General features: G+C 46.4%; 1 protein-coding gene across 1 annotated transcript; it reads left to right on the forward strand.

Annotated features, from left to right (window-relative positions):
- The first annotated feature begins 9572 nt into the window (after positions 1-9572).
- Positions 9573-10265, forward strand: LOC148780063 (uncharacterized). Its single transcript, XM_088850541.1, has one exon. It carries the CDS (start codon positions 9573-9575, stop codon positions 10263-10265), a length of 693 nt encoding a protein of 230 aa, XP_088706667.1.
- Positions 10266-23055: the final 12790 nt, after the last annotated feature.

Below are 23055 nucleotides of genomic sequence, written 5' to 3' on the forward strand. Positions count from 1 at the left end.
CGGGTCATGTCGCTTGGGCGGCAATCCCCATGTTGCACACACCAATGTTCGTCCAAATTGATATTTTCACTTCTGGTGTATTCCTTAGTCTCTTGTGAAGCTCTCAGAGAAAATTTGGGTCAAAATGAATTTTTTTACTATTTTTAATGATTGGGCAATTGCAGGATGACTTGGGCAACACACCCTGTATCGCCTGAGCGGAACGCCCCATGTCACCCAGACAAAACCATGTCCAAATTGATGTTTTAAAATTTTGATGTCTTCCTTAGCCTCTTGTTAATATCTCAGATAAAATTTGGGTTAAAACGGATTCTTTTACTATTTTTTATAATTAGTTTGGTAAAACAAGGCAATTGTGGAATGACTTGGGCCACACGCCCTGGTCGCTTAGGCGGCACGCCCGGTGTCGCCCAAACCAAAAATTTTCAAAATTAATGTTTTTAAATTTGGGTGTCTTTCTCAGCCTCTTTTTAAGCTCTCAAAGAAAATTTGGGTCAAAACGGTTTTGTTTACTATTTTTAATGATTGTTTTGGTAAAACAGGGCGTTTACAAAAATCTGGGTCAAAACAAGGTTTCTACAGGGTTACGGGCAGACAGACTGGTTCTGGGTCATAAGGTAGGTTGTGTGAACTATGGATTTGGGTTTACTAGGTTAAGTGTGATCCTAAGGGTTCAGGAAACCATAGAATTTACAAGATTTAAAATAGGGTGTCTACATGCTGTTGGTCCCTATCTGTGGTCATGAGAGCGCGCGTACGCGCACCTGGCAAACGTGTGACTCGTGCGGACCCTCCGAGGTTGTTTGAGAGGTTTTTCTCCCCCGCCCACACCTCCCTTCCACAGGAGGACCGACATGAAAATCATTCCCCGATCATTAGGTTCATCTTCTCGCACTTGTATGATGAAGCATTGAACGATGCCACTCATTTGGGGCTCCATTATAATTCTCAGTTGGTAAAATGAGTTTACCTTTGGTAGGTCTTCTAAAGCTGAAGACTCTGTTTTCTTTTTCATGAGTGGCACCTTCATTCCTTTCTTCTGCTAGATTCGCAGACTCCAATAGATACTTTCCCAGAATTGGAATTGGTCATGAGATCCTAATTGATTAGCTCATCTCAAGGAGACCAAAGCGAAGTAAATTAAATCGGACAGTGTATGGTTCCCTGGGAGTTGGGAGCCGCATCATCTTTTAGGGCCTCAAGGGCCAGCTCATGTGTATGAAGAAGGAGTGAACAGAAGTGTACTGGAAGGGAATTTCTTCGAGTATCATGTCGTCATGGGTTTCGGGGTAGATGAGGGCGTTTACAACTGGCCCTTCCCCTTATACCCAACAACAACATTAGATCTGCACGTGTGTGCACAGTCCATATAAGTGTTTGGGGTGGGTTGGGAACCGACCCTTGATGAGGTAAGAGGTCTGGCATTTGAAATGCTGACCTTTGTAGTTACGGTGGTCTTAGAACAACTCTTTTTAGCATGCATGTGCACGTTTGATTTTGATCCTTGACCAAGTCATGAGTCATGTGCTTGTCGGGGTGTAATATTTGGACTACCCCAAGCTAGGTGAATATCATGTGATGCATGAGTGGCATGAGTACTACTCTGAGTGGGTCTGGGTCTCAAAAGACCCAAAATAGGTGAGGGGACAAGGGTGAGCTTTTGCTTGTCCCGATTTGTCACGGTGATGACTGAGCCATTCCTTGCGACGTGTGTAAGTTTACTTCAAATGGACAGTCACAAAGAATGATTTTTTAAAGCTTGTATCTCACCCATCCCAAATCAGATCACGCTCAAATTTGGTGAGCATGTTCATCTAGTTAAGACGAGCGATTTGATATGTGGCACACCTCATGACGATACCCGAGAAAGAAGAAAAACTAGAGAGAAATTGCTGAACCTTGAAGAAAGGGTAAGAAATTCAGCAGCGTCATGCCTCGCTCAAGCAGCCAGATCACGCAACTCGCTAGCCCGATTGATGTCAAACCAATTCCGTCGTGTGCATAAGGTCTCAAGCTATCACGGACCCAAACCCCATATATGATGAATGCTTGGATTTTGAACAAGAAGCTGACAAAATTACTATAAATCCCATCGTCAAAATTTCAGATTCTGGTAAAAATTCCAAAGATGCAAAATCTTCGTTCGGACACAGAATTGAGCTGTGTTTGTTGCCCCACAATCGTAACAGCATTCTCAGAGTAATTCAGTAAAGAAACCACCGAAAAACATCAAGGAACGGGTACACTATCCATATGAAATTTTAAGATCTATTTAAATTTCAAGTCACATGATCTCATACTAAAACCACAATCCATGGCTCGAAGTCGGTATCAAATCGATCGTCATGCCGAGCCCTACAAGAAAACAATCATCTAGTGATCAACCGGGCATCAAAATAACCCCGGATCATCCATGTAAGATCACACAGTTTTAGGGCAACATAGGGACTATTCTGAAATTCCACGAATTATTCAAAAGGGGAAAATCTATCATTTTTCACCCTATTTTTTAATTACTTTTAATTCAATTAATCTTAATTTTCAGTAATTAGGGTTACTTTTGATCATCCACCCATGTTTGAGGTAAATTCTATATATACGTACCATCATTGTATGCATCAGAGGACTCAACCTTTCACAAAAGAGAGATTTTTTATTTAATAAAAATTTCTCTTTCTTCTCATTGTTGTGTTACGTTCGAGAAAGAGAGTGACGTGAGAGAAATTTTTGATCGGTACCCTTAGGTTCAAGGTAAATCTTCTCTCTTCTTTTCTTTTTCTTCTTCTCTCTCTCCTATCTCCTCTCTTCTCCCTCTTCTCCATCTAGGTTCCTCACATGAGTCATGCACGGTAGTGGCAGTGTAGTGCATGCCTCCCCTGAGGTCACACAAGTCGCGCATGGCGATGGCAGCATCATTCGTGTTTCTCCTTCTCTTTTTGTTCTTATTTCTCCCTCTTCTAGTGAGGCCTATAGACGGTGCTGCCTATCGTCGTCCACAGACGTAGTTTCGACATTTTGGTGAAGAACTCAGACGGTGAAACTTGCTGCCGCCCGCAGGGGTCTTACCCCGTCGCGCATCTATAGTAGACGGCGATACCCATCATCGCTCTTTAGAGGCCTCGACAACACCTATCGCAGTCTACGAGCTTCCTTCACTTATTCGGTGCTTATCGTCATCCTTCCTGCATCCCAGCCTATCAACATGCACCTTGTGAGGATTACCGTCGTGCGCTTCACAACCAACTATCGCCGCACGCTTCATCAGAGACTACTGCCGCCCGGGTGGGGACGTGTTGTCTCCTTATGTTGCTAACTTGGATGCTTAGAATCGTCTGTAGTTCATTCCACACTCTTTAACCATGAGCAGTAGTGTAGAGCGCCAGCCAAGGGGCATGACACTACTACTCCACGGTCATGAGTGACAACGCCTAGCACAGTCGGGACCCCGTCTCTCTATCAGCTTGTGTCCTCTTTTCACTCCCTTTTCCCTTCTCACTTGACTGAGGGTAAACTTAGCTTAGCACGGCCATATCAGTCTTGGTTTCGAGTAGTATTGCCACCATGATGGTCCTAAAGACTATGCATGCCTTGCTACCACTCCAAGTTGATAACTTCACAGCTTCCATGCTAGTCTCGCCTCTTCATCAAGTTTTCTTTCCTTCTCTATCTTTATTTGAACCTTACGCTCAATCACCCTCTCGTATGAATGTACAGTGCCCTAAGACAAGGGTGGGTCTCTTTGACCCACTTGTCTCGGTAATTAACCATAAAAGTGTTGTTCAGAAAACAGGAGGACTGCAAGTCAAGGGCGGCGATTCCAAACCAGCTAAAGCAATTGGGGGGCTTTCTTTGTGATCTAAGAGGGCGCTCATGCGAGCCAGCCGAAGTAAGTCCAAACCCACCTTAAATTCGTCTCTCATCGGTTGGTATACTTACCCTTGCTCTTGAGCAAGATTAAGAGAGAGAGATCTCAAATCTCGGGTTTGCTAAAAACCAAAAATACATGTCGCTAGATCATCTAAATCTGGAAGGCGAGATCGAGCTACTTAACCAGATTGACGACTCCACTGGGGACTTACTACCCCATAATCGGTTTGCTCTTGTTTGACCAGTATCCTCTTTTACTTTTTTATTGATCTATATGGCATCTAGGCTTTTCAACCCATTCATCAGAGTCAGGGACACAAAAGGCAAGCAAGTTCTCGTCACTCCTGAGGTTCGTCATGACACGACCCCTCATATCCTTTCACCACTTCGAACCTCTAGACCTAGAGGCTCGGCACACTGAGGCAGAGACCGTGTGGCCTCCACCCCTCGCACACACCCAAGGGCTCATGGTCCATACACTCGAGCCACACCTTGGGGCAACCCTCACGTTGCCTTGAGCTCGCACCCAGGGCCGACAGGTGCCATGCATTTGCTTCCCATAGCTCGAGGCAGCACTGGCTCTACGCCACCTCGAGCACATGAGCGTCGACCCCTCCGTCTCCCCTCCCAGCACACACAGCGTCACCGTGTGAAAGATGGGCTTCGGCCACGTCCCTCGCAGACACAAGTTCGTGGGTCTCGGCCTCTTCAAGTCGAACCCATTGACCGAGCCTAGGTTGACCCCTAAGTCACCCGGACGGCTAACCCTAAATGTGCACACGCATCGCTTTCGCAGGTTCCTCCCCGATCCAGACTCAAGCGGAGTCAGAAACCAACTACTTCCTCTGTCATTCACCCGACACCAGTCGACCACCTTGAGCCCTGGTACTCTAACGTCTTCTCTAAGAGTATCATCTTGAGCCAACCTCAGGTCAGCTGTGCATATGAGCCTCATAAAGGAACTCAGGGCAGCGGCTTGATGTCAGACAGAGGACTCCAGCCTCCAAGGTAGAAACCCAGGCTGCCTTCTGTCCTTGGACCCCACTCCCTGCTCCAACTCATAAACACGACCCTTACATGTTCAAAGAAGGCGGGCCAGACCAGGTCACAGGCTCAGTTTTGGAATGAGGTCCACAGCCGTCTCAAGGCTAAGCAAAAGAGAGGTCTCAAGATCCTGACAAAAGGAGCCTCTAAGGCAGTCGAGGTCACCACCCTTGATGATCTCCAGCCTCATAACCCCTTTTTCCCTCTCCAAACTCTAAAGCTTGAGCGAGTCCGAGAGTATTGCTGGGACATGACTGCCCAGAAGCCATGGTCCCAAGACCGTTGCGAACCTGTCCTCACAAGATCGTCATACAAGGCTCAAATCCAATCGGGGCAAACAGAACCCCTGCAGACTGAATTGCCATGTACGACTCACCAACCTTGGCAATCCACTGCGCCACCAGGCTCTAACGCTCCTGAAGTGACAGTAAGTGTCATGGTGATCAATGACCTGGACGATGCTCAGGAGGAGTGGATGAACAAGTTCGAGGAAATGATGCAAGCCATCCTTGGAAAAATGAAACGCCTAGAGGCCTTCAGGTCCCCTTCTTTGACTAACTCCCCGACTAGTGAGCACACAGTTCGCAAGCAAACTCCTCCACCGGCCTTCCAAGATAGTTCAATTTCCCGCGGGGTGTCTCAAACCGACCTAGATGCTACGGTGGCCCATAGCCTCAAGAACAAGATCCCAGACATGCAGGAGACACCATTCAATAAAAAACCATACCCTTCGTACATCGACCAGGTGTTGTTTCCTCCGAACTATCAAAAGGGGAAGATCCCCCTATTCAACGGTACTATGTCTTCACATCAGCATACTACTCACTTCTAGGTAGCCTGTCGAGAGACGACAACTGACAGACGATTACTCCTTTGCCAGTTCATCGAGACTCTCCAAGGGCCAGCCTTCCAGTCGTATGCTCGGTTGCCTCCAAACTAGGTACAAACATGGCAGGAAATCCAGAAGTTGTTCGACCAACGCTTCGACGAGGTCCAAAGGAACGTGGAAACCATCGAGCTCTTCACTTTAATGCAAAACCCTAGTGAGCTATTTGACAAGTTCATCACCCGATGGAGAGAGTTAGCAGCCTTTCAGGCCACTCTCATGACTGAGAAGGATCCAGACCTGCATACAGAACATGCTTCTTGAGATTGCTTTACATGTTGAGGCATCCAATCTACCCTCCATGTCAGACCTCATCTCTAAGGCAGTTTGTTTCGAGGGATTGTTCAAGCACCACGAATGCCCTCATCAGCAGCTTGCTGGCTCAAACTCTCGCCCCAATGGTCGGGGTAACCAAATGGCAGTAATCAGCGTGTCTGTCACCGTGACTGGCACCAAGGGTGCGACTCCTCAAACCCTGGACCTTTCCAAGGCACAGACGCCTCAGGACAGGGGTAAACAACAGTCTTACAACAGTGTCCCACCTCCTAAATATACTAAGCGAAAATACTACTTGATTCAGCACCAGAATAAGGTTTACCCCTTGAACAAGGAGTGGACTCCTTCACTGCTTCGACTGCTATTGAAACAAAACATGATCCGGCTGCCAGAGGCCGATACTAAAGAATTGGCTGAGCAAGAGACAAATGAGAAGTATTGCACCTATCACAGAAGAGTAAGCCACCCCACTTAAGATTGATATAAGCTCAATGACTCTATTGAAGCCCTTATCAATTAGTGTCAGATAAAGCTCGAAGAGTTGAAGAAAGCGTTTGGGGCAACTGAGGCTTCTCACATAGTCACTATCCAAGAAGGTGACGAGACACCTGCTATTCTCTGTGCATTTTTCACCATAATGCTCGAAGAAAGACTCGTCACTCCCAAGCCGACAAGGCAGCCCAAGATCCTGCCTCTAGGAACTGAGAACCTCTGGTGTGTATATCACAAGATACGAGGACATGACATCAGCGAGTGCAACCGCTTCCATAAGCTTATAGCAAAGAAGATGCAGCAGTTTCACGAAGTTCAAGGCAACCCAGAAGGATGCCCTCAAGCCCCTCTTCTGCCTATGCAAGAATACCTCTCGGCACCAGCCCATGGAAATGCAAAACAAGGCCCTCTGTAGTCCATCTTCGAGGTGATGCTCCAACAAGGCCTTGTCACTCCCAAGCCCGCCAAGCAACCTAAGTGGCTTGCCCAAGGCATGGAAAAACTCTGGTGCCCTTATAGCTAAGTATGTGGTCAAGAGCTAAATGAGTGCTCGGGATTCGAAGCTATAGTCATGCAGAAAGTCCAACAAGGCCACATCATTTGTGCCATCGTCCCGGAACATTTTCAAGCCGTCACTTCTGTTTGAGAAGTGGCCACACTACAAGCCCTTCCTGAGCATGCATTGGACCCTTCGGAACCCTCGACCTCTCAGCCTAAGGAAGTCTACCATGGGCGAAGTAGGCTCAAATCCCTGAAGTGTGAAATGGTCTATCAATGCTAGGACTACTCACTAGCCAGAGAGGGCGGTCCAAATACCCCCTCAAGGATCCGAAAGGAGACGGCCAGCACCTGGATCATCCCGCCGAAGGAATGGTCTTCCTTAGCCTCCAGTCAAGGAAGAATTTCTCAGTCCTCTTCCCCCACTTAAGACCTCTCGGGACTTTACCCTAGGCGTAGCTCACCTCGTCTTTTCGTCCAATGAAGCAAACATCCCCAAGTCACCAACAGCTTAGGATTCTTGCAATATGAGTGAGGGCGTTAAAAGCACCCCACGACGGTCAAAGCCGAGGAAAGACCTAAAATATCCCCTGCAGACGTCCAAGTTCAACGATGACATAAAAAGCTACCTGAAACGTTCTAATTCTTCCTCTCTGCCCTCCTCTTCTATTTTCTCCACAGGTGTAGTTCAACAATTCCCAGACTTCGACACTCTAAATAGAGAGTTCGGAGGCACCAGCCTCACCCAGCCATAGTAAGAGCGCCTCAGAGAGATGCTGGCCCAGGTGGCTGGATTCTCGATAGCCGCCGACACCTTGTTAACCCAAGCCAAAACCGAGTCATCTTCAGGCTTCTGTTCCAAAGAAGCTTGCCACATGATCCAAATGCATGAAGCACTCAGCTCGGGGCAAGCACCAAGTGATCCCAGTCATGAGATCTTTGACACAGACCCTTCCATCTTCTGGACCAACCAAAGATTGGTCCTCTCCCAGACTGTGCCCCTCCTAGAGGCCGAGATGTCGGGATCATGGGTTTCTATACTCAAGGTTACTGAAAATCCTTGTGAGTCCCCTGACGAGGAACTTCAGGAAGCTTTCAAAGAATGAGAAGAAGGCGGTCACGCCACGGCTTATGCTTGAAGAGATCAACCTAGGGGATGAGGCCGACCTGAGGCCAACTTTCATCTCAGTAAAAATGTCCCCAGAAGAGAAAGAAAGTTACATTTCCCTCCTCTGAGAAAATAGAGACGTCTTTGCCTCGCATTATCATGTGATGCCCGGTCTAGACCCTCAGATTGTTGTCCTTCGTCTTGGTAATGATCCAACCATCAAACCCATGAAGCAGAAATCGAGATGGTTTAGACCCGACCTCGAGATGCAGATCGATACTATGGTGAACAAGCTCAAGCAAACCCGATTCATACGAGAAGTCAAATACCCAAGATGGCTGGCGAATATTGTCCCAGTCAAAAAGAAGAAAGGTCAAATTTCAGTCTATATCGACTTTCGCGACTTGAACACCACTTACCCCAAGGACGACGTCCCCCTACCATTCACCGAGATGCTGGTCGACTCCATGGCTCATTGCCAGATCTTCTCCTTTATGGACGAATATTCTAGTTACAATCAAATAAGGATGGCGCCAGAAGATGAGGAGGCCAATGCATTCTTTACCCCAATAGGTGTCTTTTTCTACACTGTGATGCCTTGGTTAAAGAATGTCGGTGCCACGTACCAACGAGCCATGACGACCATCTTCAAAGGCATGATTCATAAGGAGGTCAAGTGCTATGCAAATGACTTGGTAGTAAAGTCTGAAACAAAAGCCACTCACACACAAGACCTTAAAAAGGTGTTTGAGCGATTGCGGCGTCACCAGCTTAAGATGAACCCCATGAAATGCACCTTTGGTGTACGCTCGGGAAAATTCTTAGGGTTCATCGTGAGGTACCGTGGGCTGGAGATCAAGCCAGTCAAAATCAAACCAATTCAAGATATGTCGTCTCCTACAACCCTCCATGAGCTGCGGTCCCTCCAAGGACAGCTCTGCCACATTCGGAGGTTCATCTCAAACCTTTCAGGGCTATGCAAACCCTGTTCACACCTCTTAAAGAAGGACACACCTTTCATATGGGATGAGGTGTGCCAAGCTGCAGTCAATGACATCAAGCAGTACTTTTGAATCCACCTGTACGCTCTATGCCAGTGTTAGGAAGGTCTCTCATCCTATATGTGACCGCCCTTGATGGGTCACTTAGAGCACTCCTGGCATAGAACAATGATGGAGGGAAAGAGACAATGCTCTATTATCTTAGCCGCAGAATACAATAAGCAAAGAAGAATTACCCTCCCATCGAAAAGATGTGCCTAGCCTTGATCTTTGCAATACAGAATCTCTGCCATTACTGCTCGATCACGAGGTCAAGTTAATCTCCAAGGCAGATCCGATCAAGTTCCTTATGACCTGGCCATGCTTGTCAGAACGTTTGGCCAAGTGGGCATTATTACTGATGGAGTTCGACATCACATATGTGCCGCAGAAGGCAGTTAAAGGTCAAGCCCAAGCAGATTTCCTCGTAGCTCACCCAATCCCTTCTGAATCTCCCCTGTCAAGTGACCCCCCAGATGAAGACGTTTTCTGTACGGCGCTAACTCAGCCATGGGAAATGTACTTTGACGAAACATTCCAGTCTGATAGAGGGGGAGCCAGAGTGGTGTTCTTAACTCCCGATGGTAGGATAATCCCTTTATCCTTCTCACTTGCAGAAGCATTTTCTCATAATGAAGCTGAGTATGAATCCCTCATAATCAGACTGAAAATCGCCCAAGAGCTAGTCCTTGCGCACTTGAACATCTTTGACCACTTTGAACTCGTCATCCGACAACTTAAAGAGATTTATAACGTAAGGAAGGATACCCTCAAGCCTTACCATGACACGACCAAAACTTACATGACGCAGTTCATTGACTACTCCATGAGTCATATACCTAGAAGGCTAAACTCGCAGGCTGATGCGCTAACAAAGCTTAGCGCCACTATTCAATTGTCTTCCTCAAGGCCCACCCCAGTCTGGGTAACCAAATGGAGACACGTTGACTTGAGAGCCAAAGTTGATGCAGATGATGAGAGGGATGTCTTCCCTAAATGCCCACCTTACTCATTCGGGGCACTGCTCGCAGCCAAAGATCTCATTGAGGCATAGCAAGAAATGTCTCAAGGAAAAGAATCCAAGGTCAAGGAGCAGGAGCCCGAATTCTTCAACTCGATGAGTGCAGCAGTTGAGAAAGTAGAAGACTGGAGGGAGCATATCATGGACTTCATAAAGCATTAAAGGCTACCTCAGGATCGGGCCGAACGCAATGGCATACGATGGATGTCTACCAAGTACACCCTTCTCGACAGGGATGTCCTCTTTCAACGGTCATTTGATGGAATTCTCCTTAGATGCATTGATACACAAGAGGCAATCAAAGTGCTCGAGGAAGTGCACTCCGACATGTACGAGCTGCATCAGTTTGGCCTTAAGCTCTAGGAGTGTATACGCAGTCTGGCTATTACTAGCCTTCCATGGTTGCTAACACCTTAAATTATGCCAAAAGATGTCAGGTGTGCTAGATCCACTCAAACCTCATTCATCAACCCCAGGAGCCTCTCCACCCTACAGTGACATCGTGGCCCTTTTCCCAGTGGGGAATGGGCATTGTAGGACCCATCAATCCCCCTCCTACCTTGGGTCATGCCTTCATTCTTGCAGCGATGGACTACTTTTCTAAGTGAGCTGAAGCGATCCCTCTCAAGCAGGTCCCAGGGACCGCGATAGCCAACTTCTTATGTCATCACATCATCTATCGATTTGGAGTTCCGGACCGAATAATCTATGATAATGGCCCCCAGTTCAGAAGCCATCATGTTGATCGCCTAGCTAACCAGTTCGGCTTCGAGTGGAAATACTCGACTATGTACTACCCTCGAGCCACCGATTTGGCTGAGGCATTCAACAAAACTTTGTGCGGGGTGCTCAGAAAGTCAATTTTGAAGTCAAATAAGAATTGGCACGAGAAGCTGCTTGAAGCTCTGTGGGCTTATCACACCACCACTCGGAATGCTACAAACTCCACTCCTTATTCGCTGGTCTATGGAGGTGAGACATTCCGACCCCTTGAGCTCTAAATACCCTCACTCTGTGTTGCTATATATCAGGGAGGAACTGAAGATGAGAGGGTCAAGCTCCGTTACCAAGAGTTGGATGCCCATGACAAAAAGAGGCTAGAAGCCCAGCAGAACCTCGAGCTCAATCAATAGAGAATGAAGAGATCCTTTGACATGTTTGTAATGGTTTGTTCATTCGCTCGGGGGGATCTAGTCTTAGCAGTCAAGAGACCGATCGTCATGCATGAGCGTCGTAAAGGAAAATTCGAGCCCAAGTGGGAAGGTCCGTTCATAGTAATAAAGGTGACATAAACAGGCCTACATACTGGCAAACTTAGATGGCGGAGAGGCAATACCCCCTATCAACGAACGATACCTAAAGAAGTATTATCCGTGATGTATCCCCAAAATGCGGTGTGCGCAGCAAGAAAAGAAGGAAATGGAAAAGAAGAACATTATGTCCGTCCAAAAGAAGTTCATTTCTTTCATTGCATTAAAAAGAGTTACAAGTTACAATCAAAATCCCATTACTAGGGAAGTTACAAAACTCTTGAGTACGGGGATAAGAGGATGGCTACAGGCCAGGAATAAATGCTCTTTTCATGCAGAAGAAGCAAACCCACCGAAGAAATGCTCTCCTCATAAAAATGAAGCAAAACCACTTGGCGAAGTTAACTCCAGTGCCACCAAAGAGGATGGTTACGGGCCAAAAGAGGAAGCCAACCGTTTTCGAGTTAGCTTCAAGTCATCTGACAAGGCATGGCTAATTTTCAAAGAGCCGGCCCATGCTCGAACAACATGGACTTCACGATTGTGCTGGGGGACTTGGTTTCTAGCAAATCACGATGGCCTTCTCGATTTCCATCACTCTTGACCCACGTGAGACATTGCCATCCATAGTCATCGCCGCACACGACTCAACACCATGCATAACCATCGTCATTCGCAACACAGTGTCGTGTTCTACCATCACCATGGGTAGGACAAAACCACGTGGTACCATCACCGTGAGCAGCATGCTCATGAAAGTGGCTATCGTCGAGCATGGCTTAGGGACACGTGAAGGCGGTGCTGCATGGGACTTAATGATGCACATGCCCATTTTGTACCTCGGTTCCCATCGTTCTGAATTCTCAAGGGGCATTAACCCTTGTGTTTCTTTGGTTTCCCAAGCTATCCCCCTATGGTGACGGTCAGCCTTCTCATGACTCTTCGCCCCCCTCGTAATCCTTCGGGATTCATCGGAAATACTCCTCCCATGGCCGAAAAAACCCGTCTGACCTCGTTCTTTCCCCTACCAACATTGCCTCTCCCTGACAAAAGTACTTTGTCGCCATCGAAACAAACCCTGCTCCGCCTTCCACTCACTGAAAATCCTTGAAGCTTCCCCTGTGACCCTGCGGTCTTGCCTTATCCCTGATTTCCCACTTCAGCAGTCCACCAAAACTCACCAGAATTCCATTAAGTTTTCGATGAGCTCATTGTAGTCCCTCCTTCTTCTCCTCCAATAACCAGAGGACTGACAAGAGCCCTCTAAACTCTCTACGACCCCCCCTTCAACAGCAGAACGACTGGAGAAGCGCTCGAACCCCGGCAGGGCACCTCTGCAAATCCTGCTAAGGTCCCGAGAAACCCTGTTCTTTACTCGGGAAGCCTCAGCACTTCTCGAAGAGGTTCAAAATCAAAACACAAAGCTTTACGACCTCCTGAATCTCGTTAGAAAAGCTCCTAACTGCCTGTCTCTGCAAATTTTGGCAGGGAAGTTCTCGTCGAAAAACCTTCGACAAAAGCTTTGACCCTCTCTCTCTCTAAAAACTCTTCAACTATTTTTCCCTTAAGTAAAATAGTAAAAATGGGTTTTTCCCCCTTTTATACCCAGTGTTTGAACACATTTTTCAGCACCTTGGTCCCTGAAAGGAAGCAGGTCCATAAAGCCTACAAAATAGTGGAAATTTTGACAGTCTTAGAATTGCCTTAGAATTGGTCAAGATCTTTATCAACACTTCAAAAGACTACCTTCCAAGTTTCATCACGATTAGACATGTCTAAAGTAGTGAACACAAAGAAACAATTTCAGTGAAATCGGTCTCTAGCACCCTGAAATGAACCTCGTAACTAGAGCCATACTTTTGGTGTATCAAATAGTATGGAACCACTGCCATTATATTCGACACGGTCGAAACCCCTATGGGTCGAGTTTTGGCTTAATTGGGCACTCCATGACAAAGCTATGGGTAAAATATCGAAAAGGGGTAGACCGCACACTATTCCCATGTGCCCACTCTGCACTTAAAAACCATTAAAGGTGGCTGTTTTTTCAGTCACTGACAGTCACTTTCGGAGCCCATATCTCACTCGTTCCAATTCGAATCGTTCGCAAATTTGGTGAGTGCGTTCGTCTCATCAAGATAAGCATTTTGATATGTAGTACGCCATGTGTTGACGCCCGAGCAGGGAGAAAAACTAGATGGTAGTTGCTGATCCGTGAACGAAGTTGCAGAAAATGTAGCAGCAACATGCCTCATTCGAGCAGCCAGATCACAACTCTCGCATATCCGATCGGCACAAAACCAATTGCATTATGTGTGTGAGGTCGGAGGCTATCTCTGGTCCAAACCTCACATACGATGAACGGTTGGATTTCACAAACGAAAGCATCAAATCTACTATAAATTCTGGCTGTCGAATTTCATGATTCCGTTCAAAAAACTCAAGACGATAAAATCTTCATCCGAACTCGAACTCAAGCTACGTTTGTAATAATGTGATCCTGACGGAATACTCAGTGTGATTCAGCGAAGAAATCACGAAGAAACATCAAGGAATGAGCACACAATTGATCGAAAATTTTTACGATTCATCCAAAATTCATGTCTCATGATCATGGTCCAAAAACATGATTTATGGCTCGAAATTGGTATCAAAACAATCGTCATGTCGAGCCCTACAAGAAAATAATAATATTTGGATCAAACGGGCATTAGAACAACCCTGAGTCAGTCATGGAAGATCATGCTAGTTTATGGGCAGTAGCATGGACTATTCTAGAATTCCACACATTATTAGGCAGTGGCAAAACAGTCCTTTTGCACCCATTTTTTTAATTTCTTTGAATTCAATTAAATTGTAATTTTCTTCAATTCTAAGTAGTTTTTGGGCACCCAGGTTTTTAGCCCAATTTTATATAAACAAGCAATGCATCATTGTACAAAGACCAGATACATTTTTCTTGGTTCAATCAATAAAGTTCTGAATTTTGCTTAAGCTTGTGGGTACATCTTAGAGAGAGAGAGGGGAGAGAAGAAAAGAGCTGGTACCCTTCGAGAAGGTAACTTTCTCTTTCCTCCTGTCTTTCTCTCTTCTCCCCTAGTTCTCTCTCCTCCTCTCTTTCTCTCTCCTTCCCTCTTTCTCTCTCATCCCCTCTTTCTCTCTCCTCCCCTCTTTCTCTCATCACTATCTCTCTCTTCTTCTCTTCTTTGTCTCTTTCTCTTCTTCTCATCTCTATCTCTCTCTCATCTTCTCGTCTCTATCTCTTTCTCCCTCATTTTCTCATCTCTATCTATCTCTTTCTCTCTCTTCTTCTCATCTCTATCTCTTTCTCTCTCTTCTTCTCATCTCTATCTCTTTCTCTCTCTTCTTCTCATCTTTATCTTTTTTTCTCTCTTATTCTCATCGATTTCTCTCTCTCTTCTTCTCATCTCTATCTCTTTCTCACTCTTCTTCTCATCTCTATCTTACTCTTTTCTTCGTCTAATACAGTCGATGAAGCTTAGCACTGACCAGATTTCTCTCTCTTCCTTTTAACACAGTCGGTAATGCCTAGTGCCAACTGTTTCTTCCTTCCCCATCTCTCTATTATTCTCTTGTCTCTCATAGTTTTCTCTTCCTTTCTTCTCCCTCCTTTCGATTTCCTTCTTTTCTTGTTTCATTTATTATTCTTGCTTGATGACCTTCATTCTGTTATTCTTTCATTCGATTAAGAGGGATCGAGGTTAGCCTCTCATGGTAGTCCTATCATCTAGCCGTAATGTTATTGTGTCAGGATTACTTAGCCCACTTTATTGACACGACAGACAAACCAGCGTGCCTAACTAATCGGCATTGGCAATGACATCTAGTAGTAATCCGGTGAGTCGATCTTAGTTACCGAGCCCGTTATGCTACCACATCAGGTCAGTTATTCACCAGCTTAGTCACTGCTTTGATCCTCCCGCTCAGTCGAATTCTTTTCTCCCCCAGCTTTCTTCTCTTATTCTTCACTTCTTCTTTTTAAATATGTATGTTAGTGTACGTTCACCAAAGAGGAAAAGGGTGAGGTCTGTCCCACCTGTCTTATAACATTTTCCATATGTGTGTGATTGCAGAAAATAGAAGAATACAAGCTAAGGGAGGCGATTCCGAACCAGTTTTATTACTAGGGGGCTTTCTTCATGATCTAAGAGGGTGTCCACGCTAGTCAGCCCGAGTAAGTCCCGAACCCACCTTAAATTCCTCTCTCACCAGTTGGTAACACTTGCCCCCGTTCTCGAACGAGGTTCCCCAGAGAGCGATTTTAAAAACGTCCTGGGTCTTCCCTCGAAACTCGAGACTCGTTCCACCCGATCGTCAAAAGATTCGGACTGCGAGATCGAGGCACCTAACCACCCAGCGGTGCTGTAAACTTCGCTTGACGATCATAAAATGACGCCCCAATCCCTAACCTCTGACGACTGGAAGACTAGGCCAGGGCGTGTCACGCCCGAGGCCCGAAAGGGGTCATTGTCGCGTGCCTTTGTCAGGAGGCTATCACCGCACGCCTCATCAAAAGGGTTATCGATAGTGTGTTTTGCCAAAGGCTACTGTCGCGAACTTCACCAAGGGGCGTAATGCCTCGTGCACCATCCAACCTTAGTGCCATGTGCTTGTCATGATGCTCCCATTTGAACCATCACCGGGTACTCTCAGGAAGTTCATTCCCTGAGCTAAAACTTCACTCCTCCCGGAGTCCAGCCTCCGGTGGCGGCTCTGCTACCCATGGAATCACATTCCCTCACCACACCACGGTCCAGAAGCACGACCTTAAACTGTGTGGTCCAAACTATATGACCTTAAACTGTAGCGGTGGTCCAAACTATATGACCTTAACTGTAGCAATGGTCCAAACTACATGACCTTAAATTGTAGCGACGATCCAAACTATATGACCTTAAACTAAATTGGAGGTCTAGTTGCACGACCTTAAACTACATGGTCCTAGTTGCATGACTTTAAACTGCACAACCACGGTTTGCATTGCATGACCTTAAACTCCACAGCCATGGTCCGCATTGCATGACCTTAAACTTCACAGTCATGGTCCAAACTATATGACCTCAAACTGTAGCGGCGGTTCAAACTATATGACCTTAAACTATAGTGGAGGTCTAATTGCATGACCTTAAACTGCATGGTCCTAGTTGCATTGCATGACCTTAAACCTGCACAGCCATGGTTCGCATTGGATGACCTTAAACTGCACAGCAATGGTCCGCATTACATGACCTTAAACTGCACTGCCATGGTCCGCATTGTATGACCTTAAACTACACAGCCATGATCCGCATTGCATGACCTTAAACTGCACAGCTATGGTCCACATTGCTGCATAGCTATGGTCCACATTGCTGCACAGCTATGGTCCACATTGCTGCACAACTATGGTCCAGATTGCTGCACAGCTATGGTCCACACTGCATGACCTTAAATTACGCAATCACGGCCCAAAGTATATGGCCTTAAACTATAGCAGAAGTCTAGTTGCACGACCTTAAACTGCATTGTCCTAGTTGCATGACTTTAAACTGCATAACCAGGGTCTAGCTGTATGACCTTAAACCATAGTGCACATCCTTACCGCATGACGTTAAACTTCTTTGCACAGGTCCAGGATGCATGACCTTAAAGACAACCCCGCATATGTGCACACACCCTTTAGATAGATCTTCATGCATGTCCTCCCTAACTAACCCGTTCGTGTGTACACACCACCTCCATTTCCTCCCAAGTGAATCTACAACAGCACACACGCCCTTTACGAGCATCTTCATGCCGACCCATTCATGTGCACATGCCACCTTCACCATCATTACCATCTCTTCCCCCAATGACTTTTACCAGTGCTCACCAAACGATGAACCCTTCCAAAAGCCATATTCACCGTCAACTAGTGGGTCACCATTTTTCGCCCACCATCCATTCGCCATCAACTCTTCATTAAAAGGCTTCGCACAGGTCTCAAAGGCACGACCCTAAACATGCCTTCACATGAAAAGAACGGGCATGGTGTACACCTGTACAAGGGAATGCTATGAGTAAAAATGACGGACGGGCATGCTCACGAAACCATGAGTAAAATATTTCCATGGAAAACAGAACGCAGGCACGGTGAAAACCCCAACAGGGCATTGTGAGTAAAAACGGATGAAAAGGGTGGACATTACTAAGAGGTCATGGGTAAAAGAGCCCAAAAATAACAGAAGTTGGTGAAAACCATCTTAACGACACCACTTCTCTTGTTCAAGTGAAAACCTGCAAAAGGTTGCTTGGACCGACAAGACAGGCCGACGCACGACCACTGCCTCAGCTGACACTCAATTTTCAAACTGTCTCAATCCTGGCTAATGAGGTCTATCCAAAATCCTCAGAAGCCAGCATCCAATCGCAACATAAGATGGCTCACAGGGGAGTTTGATCCACATAAGATCTCCCACACTACAAGATGGCTCATCAGGAGGTGAGGACTGCATAAGATCCCCCACACTTCAATGAAATAGCTCATCAGGGAGTGAGAGCCGCATAAGATCTCCCAACGACATGGCTCATCAAGGAGTGAGAGCCGCATAAGATCTCCCCAATTCAACAACAACAAGAGTCCTTGTGGGTGAGGACGATGACCAACAGATCCCTCCGAAAATGCTAAGGACCATCACGAAGGCAAGAAACTGACGAAGACAGGGTCTAACATACCACAGGCTTCAGGGTATGCCTTGCCAAGACCCCCTAGCCTACATGAGACCAGACTTTCGAGATGGGTAAGAAGCCCTCGAATGGACCCTGCTAAGTGGGACCTACAGAGATACTCTGAGCATCAAAAGCAAACCTAATGTAGCAGCGAACAATGCTGACCAAAGGTTCATAGCATTTGGCCTTCAAAAAAGGCCTGTTAGTCTCTTGAGGGTAAGGACTTTGACAATATCCCTCAAACTTCCTAATTATTGCACTTCTCGATTCTCGCGAAGCACAACATTCGACGGGGTATGCTGTTGGAAGGTACTTTTCATCAACATGGGACCCCCGCTCAATAAAGTCTAGCAAACAGTGAAAATTCTAGCAGTCTCATAATAGCCCTAAAATCGGCCAAGATCTTCATAAGGTCTCTCAAAATTCCCCTACCAAGTTTCGTCGCATTTCGACATGTCTAAGGAAGTGCAGATTGAGAAACAATTCTGGTACAATTAGCCTCTCGCACCCTGAAACAGGACCCCTATAACTAGAACTACATTTTCAGTATCTCAATTTGCTGTTTTAGCTCGAACAGACACTCCAGGAGAAATTTATAGGCAAAAGGGTGAAACAGGAGGGGCTGCACACTATTCCCGTGCGGCCACCAAGAACACCACACCATGGAATGGACAGTCATGAACATTGATTTTCGATGCTTGTATCTCACTCGTACCAAGTCGGATCATGCTCAAATTCGGTGAGCATGTTCATCTAGTTAAGACGAGCGATTCGCTATGTGGCACGCCCCGTGACGATACCCGAGTGCAAAGAAAAACGAAGGATAAGCTATTGATCCGTGAAGAAAGTGCAGGAAATTCAGCAGCATCGTGTCTCTCTCGAGCTGCCAGATCACGTCACTCACAAGCCCGATCGAGAGAGAAACTTTTGATCGGTACCCCTAAGTTCGAGGTAAATCTTCTCTCTTCTTTCTTCTTCCTCTCTCTGTCCTCTCTCCTCTCTTCTCCCTCTTTGCCATCTAGGTTCCTTGCAAGGGTCATGCACGGCAGTGGCAATGTCGTGCATGCCACCCTTGAGGTCACAAAGGTCGCGCATGGCAATGGCAACATCATGTGCTAGTCTCCTTCTCTTTCCATTCTTCATTCTCCCTTTTCCAGTGAGGCCTGTAGACGTCCACAGATGTAGTTTCGACGTCTTAGTGAAGAACCCAGACGATGAACCTTGTTACTACCCGCAGGGGACTTGCCCCGTCTTGTGTTGATCGTAGACGGCGATACCCATTGCTACCCGCTAGAGGCCTCGCAACATCTATCACCGTCCACGAGCTTCCGCGCATATTCAGTGCTTATCATCGTCATTCCGGCGCGCCACATCTATTGTTGTGCACCTCGTGAGGATTACCGTCGTGTGCTTCACAAACGGCTATCGTCGCGCACTTCATCAGAGACTACTTCCACTCGTCGGGGGTGTGTTGTCTCCTTATGTGTCTAACGGCGATTCCTAGGGCTATTTGTAGGTCATTCCTCGCTCTCTAACCAGGACCAGTAGTGTAGAGCCACCCAAGGGCCACGACATTTGCTACTCCATGGTCGTGGCTGAAAATGCCTAGCACTATCGGGACCCATCTCTCTGTCGTCTCGTGTCTTCTTTTCACACCCTTTTCCCTTCTTACTTGATTGAGGGTAAACTTAGCCTAACACCGCCACATCGGTCTCGGTTTCAAGTAGTATTGTTGCCGTGCTGGTCCTTAAGACTATGCCCGTCTTGCTACCACTCTGAGTTAATGACTTCTTTGTTGCCATGCTAGTCTCGCCTCTTCGTCAAGTTTTCTTCCGTTCTCTATCTTTATTTGAACCTTACGCTTCATCACCCTCTCATATGAATGTACAGTGCCCTAAGACAACGGTGGATCTCTTTGACCCACTTGTCTTGCCAATTAACCATAGAAGTGTTGCGCAGAAAACAAGAGGATTGCAGGTCAAGGGAGGCTTTTCCAAACCTGCTAAAGCAGTTAGGGCCTTTCTTCATAATCTAATAGGGTGCCCATGCGAGCCAGCCCGTGTAAGTCCCAAACCCACCTTAAAGTCATCTTTCATCGGTTGGTATATTTGCCCTTGGTCCTCATCAAGGTTCTGAGAGAGCGATCTCAAATCTCGAGTTCGCGAACATCCAGAGATATGTGCTGCCAGATCATCTAGATCTAGAAGGAGAGATCGAGGCAACTAACCACTCATGTGTCATTTGCGGATAGGTATGTCAACCTATGAGAGGATTTTAATGCGATGAAGAGATGGACTTTAACACCTACCTCACTACGGTTTGAGTTTGTGGGATAAGCCCGAGTTGTTGCCCTCTTAGATAAATAAACGAAAGCCCTCCGGCTATCCACCAGAGTGGTTTTGACACGGACCCCTCTCAAAACTCAACATTTCACCTCAACTCTTTCTTGCAAACTGCTTTTGAAATTCGAATGAAAATGCTCCTCTCTAATGGGCTTTATGAGTGAGTGGCTCTATTGTTCAAAATAGGGTCATTAAAGGGATAAGAAAGAGAAAGAAGGAGAAAGTAATAAGAATGAGTGATCAAATGAGAGAAGGAAGAAGGGAGCTTCTTACGACTCAAACACTATGAGACCAGGTGGCTATAGTATAGAAAGAGTCAAAACTATAGAGAAAGCTGACTCAGGATAACCCCACCTGAGTGACCGAGTGCACGAGAATTAATATATCTTCTGACTCAGCTCTACTGTACAGAATGGATGTCAGAGTAACAATCCAAGAGATAGAACCCTAAGGTGCTATCTCAAGACAACCCCAAATTGAGTGCTCAAGAGATGAGAGAAGCAACCAACAAAGAGAGATAGAAGAGATGATGAAATAAAGGGCGTGTAGGGGTTGGACTTAGTTTGATGTAGGGGGGTGTATGGGTGTGAGGGTATAGGGCACATAGAGGTGATTGGGGAGAATAGGTTTGGGGTGTGCCCTGGTGTACAGACTTTGGGACATGCCTGGGTGTGCAATGTTTGGGGCATGCGTGGGTGTGCAAGGTTTGGGATGTGCCCAAGTGTGCAAGGTTTGGGATTAGGGGCATGCAGAGTTTGGGGCGTGCCTGGGTGTGCAGAGTTTGGGGCTTGCCTAAGTGTGTAGTGTTTGGGCCATGCCTAGGTGTGCAGAGTTTAGGGCGTGCATGGAAAGGGCGAGCAAAGAGAGGGTGTGCAGGGAAGTGCAGAGTTAGGGGCATGTCTGAGAAAGGGCATGCAGGGAAGTGTAGAGTTTGGGGCGTGCAGGGAGATACAGAGTTTGGGGCATGCCTAGGAAATGGCGTCCAAGGAGAGGGCGTGCAGGAAAGTGCAGAGTTTGGGGGGTATAGGGAAAGGGTGTCCAAGGAGAGGGCGTGCAAGCACCTGCAGAGTTTGGGGCGTGTATGCGAAAGGGCATGCAGGGAGAGGGCATGAAGGGAAGTGCAAGGTTTGGGGCGTGCAAGGGAAGGGCATGAAGGGAAGTTAATGAGTAGGACGGGAGCAAAGAGAGAGAGGGGAAAGCTAAGAATGCTAGGCCCACCTTAGGCGTGAGTCCAGAAACTAGATGTGAGAGAGAGAGAGAAAGAGAGGAGAGAGAGAGAAAAGAGAGAAGGGAGAGAGAAAGTAAAGAAGAGGGAGAGAAGAAAGAGATATAGTGGAAAGAGAGAAGGAGAAGAGATATAGAGGAGAGAAAATGGACTTAGGGTGTATTCTAGCCTAGGTGCACACCCATGGGTCCCTTTGCATGCACATGAGAGAGAAGTGTTAGGCTTGGTCAAGAGTAAGGCCCAAGGTTTAGGTGTATGTGGTTAAGTGCCTCGATCTCGCCCTCAGGTCAAGATGACCTGGTGGCGTGGTTCTAGGTTCGAGATGGACCCAAGACCTAAGATCACTCTCTCGGGAACTGTTTGAAGAAGACACGGGCAGGAGTACCAACCGGTCAGAGAGGAATTAGGGTCATGAGGCGGGACTTACCTTAAGTGGGTCCGTGACATGCTCAAGCTGGCTCGCGTAGGTGCCTCTTAGATTACGTCGGAATGCCCCCTAGCCTGTGGTCGTTTTGGAATCGCCTCCCTTGACCTGTTTCTCCTTTCCTGCAAACGCACTCACATAAAAAATACAAAGGTGTGGGTCATAGGACACCATCTTGCTATAAAGAGATAAACGAAGCCAAATAAGTGAAGAAGTTCGACCGGGCGGCTCGACTGACACAGTGGCTAGCCTAGTATGGTGACTAACTTAGCGCGGTAACAAGATAGGCACGGTACCTCAGACCGGCACGACGGCATAACTACGCGATGTCAAAATCAACACCGACCAGTCTGGCACAAAGGCTAATATAGTGTGGCAGCAAGACGAACATGGTAACTAAAACCGACATGACGGCAATACTGCTCGACGACAAGACTCGCACGAGCACAAGGCTCAACCTGCCTTCTGGTCAAACAAGTGATGGAGAGAAAGAGAGGAAGTGAGGACTAGCTCGACTCTCACTAGGTCTTCTGAAAGAGACGAAAGTGAAAATAAAAGTGATGGGGAAATAAAAGTGATAGATAATGAGATGAAAGGAAAATGAAAGAGGTGAATTAAAATAAAATAACATTAGAAAATGGAATTAAAATAAAAATAGAGTGGGTCAAGGGATGAATAAAAAATAAAATGGAGTTAAGTAAAATGAAAATAAAAGGGATGGAAGAAACTAAAATAAGATGAGATAATTAAAATAAAATAAATGAGTGAAATAGAGTAAGGTATGGTGAATGAAATAAGTGAAATAAGATAAATAAAATAAAATGGAATAAAGAGAAATGAAATAAAAGGTGAGAAAAATAAAATAATGGAGGTG

This window comes from Amborella trichopoda, chromosome 10 (assembly GCF_054954075.1).
Source record: "Amborella trichopoda isolate Santa Cruz 75 chromosome 10, AtrichopodaSantaCruz75HAP2 v2.0, whole genome shotgun sequence".
NCBI classification, from domain to species: domain Eukaryota; kingdom Viridiplantae; phylum Streptophyta; class Magnoliopsida; order Amborellales; family Amborellaceae; genus Amborella; species Amborella trichopoda.

Excerpts from the sequence above, each read along its gene's own strand:
- LOC148780063 (XM_088850541.1), top strand. The coding sequence starts at position 9,573 with ATGGAGTTCGACATCACATATGTGCCGCAGAAGGCAGTTAAAGGTCAA.